Source organism: Diabrotica undecimpunctata, chromosome 9 (genome assembly GCF_040954645.1).
Source record: "Diabrotica undecimpunctata isolate CICGRU chromosome 9, icDiaUnde3, whole genome shotgun sequence".
NCBI classification, from domain to species: domain Eukaryota; kingdom Metazoa; phylum Arthropoda; class Insecta; order Coleoptera; family Chrysomelidae; genus Diabrotica; species Diabrotica undecimpunctata.
In genome coordinates, this window is record NC_092811.1 from 126,142,018 (window position 1) to 126,152,007 (window position 9,990).

The following is a 9,990-nucleotide window of genomic DNA, read 5'->3' on the forward strand; positions in this document are numbered from 1 at the left end:
AACTGGACAATGTGCATATAAAAGAATAAAATTAAAGACACTCAATAAATATCAGAGATCATGCTTGGAATTATCTGAAAGTTGACATTTGGAAGATTTTAGAAACGTTTTGTTGACAGATAGGCTCCGTTTTACGAGATATTAACCTGATAGTCACTAAAGAGTCTGTGGTAAAGTTTAAATACTTATTATTTTAAATTAAAATAATTCTATATCTGATGCAAAAACCACTTTTAATAAAGATACTATCGACTTTTCCGACGCTGTCTAATTATGGCAATTGGTATACAGAAAATATAAGAACTACTTGATATCAAGAGCTAAATGTTAAAGAACATATCCACATATTAATTTAGTTTTTAAAACGAAGCTTCTATACTGCCGTATTAATTTTTCTCTATAGAAATATGCTGAGGCGATCTTCACGAAAGCAGCGAGACCAAATATAGTCGGAAAAGTCCATTTACGCGATGAGACCAGCCCGTTATACAACTTGTCAGCTTTTTTAATTTTATTAATAAAATATCCTGCACCACTTCTTCTTTTTCTTTTTATGTAGACATGAATCTGTCTGTCTTTTAATGTGCCCCCAGTAAGTTGTCATTCCATCGTTTCCGTGGTCTTCCTACTGATCGTCTTCCTATTGGGTAACCGTCTTGCCATCTTTACTACTCTATTTGTTGTCATTCGGCTTATACAATCGTTCCATTTTACTCTTCTATTTCTCACTCAGTTTTTGATGTTCTTCACGTTGCATCTACATCGTATATCTGTACTTCTAGCTCTGTCAAATAAGGTCTTGCCATCAATTTCTCAAGTATTTCAAGTGTTTTCATCTCTGATATTACTAATATCCTTTATGTCTTTTCTGTGTCAGGTTCTGTTTCTGCCGCGTATGTCATTATTGGTCTGATGACTATTTTGTAAATTCTGCCTTTCATTTTTTCCCGATAATTTCATTTCTCCATATTGTTTCATTCAGGCAGGCTGCGGCTCTGTTTGCTCTATTCACTTGATCTTCCACTTCTTCGAGTTATCTGTAGCTAGATAATGTAATGCCTAGATATTATACTCCATCACTTGTTCTATTATCTGACCTTTTAGCTCCAATTTACATCTTAGTAAATTTGCTGTTGTAACCATGCATTTTGTCATTTTTGGGGAAATTAACATTAATTCTAGGGCCGCAAAGACCACCACCACGCAATGAGTGGTTCGATGCTAAGTGCGAGGACATTACAAAAAGAAAGAACGATGCATATAAACTGATGCAGCAAAGAAGAACCCGAGAAAAAGAACAAAAATATAAAGATCTCAGAAGAGTAGAGAAGTACATCCATCGGAGAAAAAAGCGAACTTTTGAAAATAGAATATTGGAAGAACTTGAGGCATTAAAAAAGGAAAATCAAACAAGAAAATTCTATAAAAATCTAAATTAAGCAAGAAAAGAATTTAAACCAAGGATCGGACTATGTAATGATAAGGGGCATATACTCAATACAAAAGAAGAAGTATTGAAAATGTGGGTGGAACACTATAAAGAACTGCTTACTATCGAAGTAGAAGATCAAAATCAACCACCCCCAGGAGCAAACAACAATACACCATTGGAGCCTCCATCAATTCAGGAAGTACGGGATGCAATAAAACACCTAAAAAATAATAGATCTCCAGGAAGTGATGGTATACCCGCGGAACTTATTAAATGTGGAGGTGCTACTCTGACTAATCATACTGAGAGCCTGGAATGAAGAACAAATCCCAGAAGAGTGGTGTATTGTGATCGTTTGCCCGCTACATAAAAAGGGCGATGAATTAGAATGTAGAAACTATAGAGGAATAACCCTCCTTAATACAGCATACAAAATATTTTCGAGTATTTTATATGGTCGCCTGAGTGAATATTCAGAGGAGCTTCTTGGCGAATATCAAAGTGGTTTTAGGCCTAGTCGATCAACAACAGACCAGATCTTTGTGCTAAGGCAAATATTGGAAAAAACCAATGAATTCAATATCGACACATACCATCTTTTCGTTTTTTAATTTTAAATCGGCCTATGATAGTGTCCTAAGAAATAAATTGTATGAAGCCATGGATGAATTCCACATCCCCGATAAACTGATAAGATTGGTTAAGGCTAGAATGCGTAAAGTTGTTTGCAAAGTCGAAAAACAGGGCAAACAATCACAGGCATTTGAAACGCATGTTGGGCTGCGACAGGGAGATGCGCTGGCGTGTCTCCTTTTCAACACAGCCTTAAAAAAGGCGACCAGTGATGCCCAAATAGACAGCAGAGGAAACATTTTTAATAAATCATCTCAAATTTTGGCATATGCAGATGATGTTGATCTAGTTGCCCGCACAACACGCAAGCTAGAAGAAATGTATACCATTGCGTTAGGCTTTCACGGCCATCGTCTAACTTATTAAACTGTTTATTCGGGCTGTTGGGCCGTTGTCTTCTGTTGAGATTTGTTCTCGACGTTTCGCCAACACTAGGGGTTGGCATCTTCTGGAGATGTTGATGCTTCGCTTGTAAGCAGAAACTGACGACGCGTTGTACTACGGAGGCAATATTTATAATTCCCACTCGCCTCCCCTCCACTGGTTTCGGCTTGAGGGGGCGTGTCGTTGTTTATAGTAGCTTTTCTATCTCCGTGTTTGGCGGGAAGGGCGTTTGTGGATTTTAATACTGGTATCCATGTTTTGTTGATTTTTAGTCCTTCTTCTATCCTATTGAAATTGTTTGGGTGCTTGTATATTTCCACCGCTTCCCGATATAACCGTGGGTAGTACTGTGAAGTTTTGTCCAGCATCTGTGTTTCTTCAAATAGTATTCGATGTTCTCCGCTTCCCAAAGCGTGTTCGGCAACGGCAGATTTGTCGATATGTCCTAAACGACAATGGCTTTTATGTTCATTTATCCTGGTGTTGGTGTGTCTTTTTGTGGTTCCCACATATACCATTCCACATGTGCATGGTATTCGGTATACTCCGGCCGTTGCTAATGGGTCGCGTTTGTCTTTTACCGATCTTAAACAATCCTTGATCTTCTTTGTAGGTCTGAAGATGGTCTTTATGTTGGCTTTCTTGAGTATTCGCCCAATTCTGTCCGTTACCCCCGATATATAGGGCAAGAACGCTTTCCCTTTACATTCTGTTTCTTCGTCCCTTCTTCTAGATACGTTGTTCATCGCCTTGTGTATTTCTCTTCTGGTGTACCCATTAGAGGTGAGCGCTTTTTCAATATAAAGAAGTTCACTTTGGAGATGTTGTGGTTCACAAATTCTCTTCGCCCTCTCTGCCAAAGTTTTGATGACACCTTGTTTTTGGCTAGGATGATGATTTGAGTTCCTGTTTAGGTATCTGTCTGTGTGTGTAGGTTTTCGATACACTTTATGTCCTAAGTGACCTTCCTTTCGATTTACTAATACATCCAGGAACGCTCAACAACTAGCGTTCCTGGATGTATTAGTAAATCGAAAGGAAGGTCACTTAGGACATAAAGTGTATCGAAAACCTACACACACAGACAGATACCTAAACAGGAACTCAAATCATCATCCTAGCCAAAAACAAGGTGTCATCAAAACTTTGGCAGAGAGGGCGAAGAGAATTTGTGAACCACAACATCTCCAAAGTGAACTTCTTTATATTGAAAAAGCGCTCACCTCTAATGGGTACACCAGAAGAGAAATACACAAGGCGATGAACAACGTATCTAGAAGAAGGGACGAAGAAACAGAATGTAAAGGGAAAGCGTTCTTGCCCTATATATCGGGGGTAACGGACAGAATTGGGCGAATACTCAAGAAAGCCAACATAAAGACCATCTTCAGACCTACAAAGAAGATCAAGGATTGTTTAAGATCGGTAAAAGACAAACGCGACCCATTAGCAACGGCCGGAGTATACCGAATACCATGCACATGTGGAATGGTATATGTGGGAACCACAAAAAGACACACCAACACCAGGATAAATGAACATAAAAGCCATTGTCGTTTAGGACATATCGACAAATCTGCCGTTGCCGAACACGCTTTGGGAAGCGGAGAACATCGAATACTATTTGAAGAAACACAGATGCTGGACAAAACTTCACAGTACTACCCACGGTTATATCGGGAAGCGGTGGAAATATACAAGCACCCAAACAATTTCAATAGGATAGAAGAAGGACTAAAAATCAACAAAACATGGATACCAGTATTAAAATCCACAAACGCCCTTCCCGCCAAACACGGAGATAGAAAAGCTACTATAAACAACGACACGCCCCCTCAAGCCGAAACCAGTGGAGGGGAGGCGAGTGGGAATTATAAATATTGCCTCCGTAGTACAACGCGTCGTCAGTTTCTGCTTACAAGCGAAGCATCAACATCTCCAGAAGATGCCAACCCCTAGTGTTGGCGAAACGTCGAGAACAAATCTCAACAGAAGACAACGGCCCAACAGCCCGAATAAACAGTTTAATAAGTTAAATGTATACCACCTTGCCAAACGCCTCAAAAAATATGGGCCTGCAAGTAAATGAAGATAAAACTAAGGTAATGGCATCAACACCCAACAATAGAGCCAGAAACATCGGCCACCAATTCACGGTTGATAATTCTACCTTTAAAGTAGTGGACAAATTCACATACTTAGGCTCCCTGATCACCAAGGAGAACGTCATGACGGAAGAAATCAAGGGAAAAATAATCCTAGCAAACAAATGCTATTTTGGACTAAGTAGACATATGAGAAGCTATGGATGAGACATCATCCAAGGCAGATGAAAATCTCCTGCTTATATTTGAACGAATGATCCTGAGAAGAATATTTGGTGGCATCTGTGAAAATCGTGTTTGGAGAAGGAGGTACAACTACGGGATATACCACAGATATAAACGTATATTTGGTGGTAAAGACGTAGTATCTTTTATAATGATAGGAAGACTAAGATGGGTAGGACATCTGGTAAGATCACAGCAGAACAACCCTCCTAGGAGAATCCTTATGTCACAACCTGTGGGAAGTAGAAGTAGGGGTAGACCAAAACTCAGATGGAGGGATAGTGTAGATGAGGATGGTAGACAAATAAGCGCAGCAAACTGGCAACAGTTGGCAATGGATAGAGCTGACTGGCGTAATAGACTTGGGAAGGTCGAAGTTCTTTTATAGGGCTGTAGCACCAATGACGATGATAATAACATTAATTTTCTGGAGGTTATATCAAATTGGTGCAACATATGTTGTAAATCGTCTTCACTTTTAGAGAGCGTGATTAACGTGGTTAAGATCAGTATCGTTGATTCTGTAAAATTTTTTGGCATTTTTATAGACAGCAACCTTAAATGGTCTATTTATATCGATTTGTTAAGTAAGAAAATTTGTTCGAGTTATCTTCAATATGGTCTTCCTTTTTGCGATTCTAGTACAGCTGCCCAATCTGATGTTATTTTTAAATTACAGAAAAGAGCAATACGGTAACTTTTTGGCCTCACTAGAATAACACATTGTAGAAGCTACTTCAAATATCCCGGGATTTAAACTCTTCCCTCTTTATATATTTTAGAAACTGTTTGCTTAATTCGTAAACACCTACATGTTTTTCCAGCAAGATCTAATCATGACTACTCCACCAGAAATTAACCTTTGATGTGTATTTACCGATCCCGATCACTGAGTTATTAAAGAAATCTATATTATATTCGGTAAAAAATTATACAACCGTCCCCCTTTGCAACTTCTTTTCTTAAGTTCCGTAAATTGAAATAAGCCTATCTATCTGAAAGACCATATTATTCAGTAAAAGAGATTGTTAACGAATAATTAAGAAATTACCGCACATTTAGGTACAAGTAACTACAGTATTTTTATATATAATTGGGTATCACATGCAGCAACTTAAGTTTAGCAACTTATTAGTTCGCAAGGTTTTATTATGCAATTTGAAATTTATTTAAACTGTGCAATGGATTGTATATTTTATTATCTTTGATTTTGTAATATTGACAATTTATGTAATTTTAGTAAATTTCTATTCTATTCTATGTTCTTAATAGTTAGCCCACCATATAAAATATTTTTTGTATTTTCTATATAACACTTACTATAATTAGACAGTGTTGGGTGAATCGTAATTTCATTATTAAAAAGATTTTTACTTCATTTATTTGAATTTGAATTGATAAGTTTTAAACAGTAATTTTATTGCGAAACTTAAAAAAGATTCGTTCAAGTATCCTGACGTAAAGTAAGGGTATTTTTAGTATAGAAAAAAATAGTGTAAAATAATAATAAAAAAGTACTTAGTGTAATCACAATTTCAAGTACTTACTACTTGATATAACTTGTTCTACATCGGGGATATTTTGATAATAATCAAGAAATCTCAAACTGTATATAATAAAAAAAAATTGGTTGCCTGTAAAGTCGGTTTTACGGGCGAAGATTTTACGTGACAACGTCTTTTTCTCGGTAGAATATTTATTGATATGAATATTATTAAATTGCACAATAGGAACAAGGAATTGAATGAAAATAAGAATTGCACAAATTTTAACTATAGAAATATATTTTGTTTACTAAAACATTGTACATGTAAACTTAAACTTAACTAATTTCTATTTGAGTGATTTTGTTGAGGATAGGACGATGATAGGAGAAATATGAAATGAAAGGAAGTGTTTCTGCTGTAATGTGTCTTGAACGCCAAGAACGCTCGAGAAAGACAGAGACACAAGCACGGAAGCACGCACCGATTCAACGCGCCTAATTCTCTAGTGCTGCGCGCGCAGCGGACCGATCATGTTTGAGTGGGAGAGAGACGCAAGGCATTCGCCGGTCCGGCGGGCCTCTCTCTCGTTCGGTGACTCACTGTAACAGACGTGAGCGGGCGTTACACTTTTTCATGAATGACTCCGAGCCACAACCTAATTTAAGACGTTGTCACGTCAAAAAATAATAAATGAAACTAAAACAAATCAAGATGTACGCTAAGCTTTTGTTTTTATTGGTGATAGCTGCTCTTGCAAGCAGTGAAATTATCAAGTAAGTCAGTAGGTACCCGATTAATTGGATTCCAAAAGTGCAAATTTAATAAAAAAACAAAGTAGGTACTGTAGTAATCACGATCGCTTAATTAATTTGTTCACGCTGGTGAATAGCAGGTGGCTATCAGGACAAAATGATTTGAAGTAATTTATTTTTCATTTTTTTATGACAGTTCTATTGCTTGAACTGCTAGATCCTCATAATTGAATTTCATAAATACAAGCTTTTTATTCTTTTCTATTTACGTAGGAAAAATTCTATAATAAAAGGGTATTATCGTCTAAAATTTAGTTTAGTATCATCATAGGTACCATTAATACACAGATTCTTAACGGATAAGAGTAGAATACGATAAGAAAACATGGTTTGAAGGTACGAAACGAAAAATAAATGTATGATGGTATAATTATCTTGACCTGGCCTACATACCTAGATATTACCAGCAGATATACTTGAACCAGTTAGGGTAAATGATACAGGCGTTGGCCATGCTATAGTGATTGGCCATGTTAACATAAATTTATAAATATTAAGAATCTCTGCTGTTACTGAAATAAATCAAATCTACAGAATAATTTTGACAACGTCGCTTAATGTTCACCTAAAGTTTCGTCTGGCTACAGTCACAATAAAGTGCTTAAAAGGTCTGGTTACTTCTTGCTGTCGCCAGTTTAGTTGTTCACAGGTAAAATCTTACGAATTTCTTAAGGATTGTACACTTGTTTTTGATCCATTATAAAGTTAATCGTTGTAGATATAGATATAATTTAGCATGATATATTAAACTAAGGTTCTAACTGATCAAATTTTAGGCCCCAAACATTTTTATATAAAAAAAACGCGCGAATTTATTATGCCAATAACTATATCAATAATTTAGGTATATAAACAGTTATTGGCCGGCCGGCCAATTACTGTGATAAATTTCTAAAATAAATTTTCAGATATAATTTGTTTTCCATAAAAATGGGCACTCTAAATTACATTATTCTTATTGTTGCCTTTAAATATTCTAAGAGTAAACAGTCGTTGGCCGTAGGCTAATTACTATATTTCAATGTGGCCAATCACTATCGCAATCCTTTTTTTTTCAGTTATAACATGCCAAAGGTCTGTGAAGGTGTTTCTTACCGAAAAAAATATAAAGAAGAAGATATAATAAAGGCTTTAGAATCTATAGAAAATGGTATGAGTCAAAGAGAAGCTTCCAAGTTATATCAGATTCCTCGAGCAACACTTCAGTTCCGGTCAAGTGTCAGATTTAATAACAAAGTTTCTCTTGGACCTCACCCAGTATTAATTTCAGAAGAAGAAGCAGTTCTAGAAAGATGGATTTTGACCTCCTACAAGAAAGGATTTCCTCGTAGAATGGAAGACATTCAAGCTTATGTAAAATATTTCCTTGACGCAGCCCCTAGAGAAAATCCGTTTAAAGATAACCATCCAGGAAGAGGATGGTATCACTCCTTCCTAAAACGTCACCCAAATATAACTCTAAGAACCGCAGAAGGAATGACAGCAGCTAGCTCAGTTGTAGCCGAAGCAGATATAAGAAACTGGTTTACTAGTGTAGAAGACTATTTAAAGGAAAAATAATTATTTGAGATTCTTGAATATCCCAGCAAAATCTACAATGGAGACGAAACCTGTTTTTGGCTTTGCCCAAAGAACAAAAAAGTTCTTGCACCAAGAGGAGCGAAAAACGTTTATGAAATACAACATCATTCAAAAAACAATATCACAGTGATGTTTACATCACATTACAGCTTGTGGTGTTGTGACCCCACCTATGATTATCTATGCTTACAAAAGACTGCCAGCTGAAATTGTTAAATCTGTACCTGATACCTGGGCAATTGGATACGGTGATAACGGTTGGATGAAAAATCAGCTGTTCTACGAATATATAGGAAACATTCTTTATCCTTACTTAAGCAAAAATAACATCAAATTTCCAATAGCCTTGTTCGTCGATGGTCACAGCACACATTTAACCTATGAAATAAGCGAATTATGCACAAAGCTACAGATAATTCTAATTGCTCTGTACCCTAACTCGACTCGAATCTTGCAACCTGCAGATGTGTCCGTCTTTAAGCCCTTAAAAGAAGGATGGAAAAGTGCTGTATTAAAGTTTCGGAGAGAGCACCCTACTGAAATTGTAACAAAGGACAATTTTGCTGCAGTTTTAAAAACAGTAGTTGATAATATAAAACCAGAAAATATTGGAAATGGTTTTCGTGCCTGTGGGCTTTTCCCTTGGAATGTATCTGCAATTGATTATTCCAAATGCACTGGCAAGACAAAAGAACAAGATAGAGACACGGAAGTCAGTAAAATTACATTCGAAACATTTAAAAAGATTGTTGGAGAGGAAAAATGGAAAGGCTTAAAAACTTTGTTGAAAGTGATGCACATAATTCCGATTTTTTGACGTTGTATTATGTTTATAAAGTATTTTTGGAGGCAAGTCTATCCGTTAATACTGATCAACTGAAAGATATGGATAAAGGCGAAGATACAGAGCAGCAAGGAGGAACGGACCAATTCCATGGGACGATCCAATCTGAAATCTGTAAGCCAGAATTAACTCTTGAAATCAGAAATTTACAGGATGAAAAAAATGAGGGTTTTATTAAGCATACTTCGTAAATTATCCTAAATGAGCAAATGTTTGACATTGAAAATATTCCTATTATAATAGAAGAAAATACTAGCTTCGACAACCAAATGCCTAGCACTTCATCGCTCGCCTCTGAACACGTCTTATTAAATAAGTCGTCTTCATCAATCAGCGATTATGTTATTTGGCCGAAAACTCCTGAAAGGAAAGGAAAAAGAGAGACGGAGAAACTACCATTTGTTCTGACTTCCTCCGTTAGGAAAAAGGCAATTAAAGAAAAAATGGCAATAAACAAAGAACTAGAGATGAAAAAGGAGAAACGTAA

At 36.5% G+C, this 9,990-nt stretch overlaps 1 protein-coding gene across 1 annotated transcript; it reads left to right on the forward strand.

Annotated features, from left to right (window-relative positions):
- Positions 1-8,143: 8,143 nt before the first annotated feature.
- Positions 8,144-8,638, forward strand: LOC140451312 (uncharacterized). Its single transcript, XM_072545060.1, has one exon. It carries the CDS (start codon positions 8,144-8,146, stop codon positions 8,636-8,638), a length of 495 nt encoding a protein of 164 aa, XP_072401161.1.
- The last annotated feature ends 1,352 nt before the right edge of the window (positions 8,639-9,990 follow it).

What these genes read in the sequence shown, in the direction of transcription:
- LOC140451312 (XM_072545060.1), top strand. Translation starts at nt 8,144, where the DNA reads ATGCCAAAGGTCTGTGAAGGTGTTTCTTACCGAAAAAAATATAAAGAA.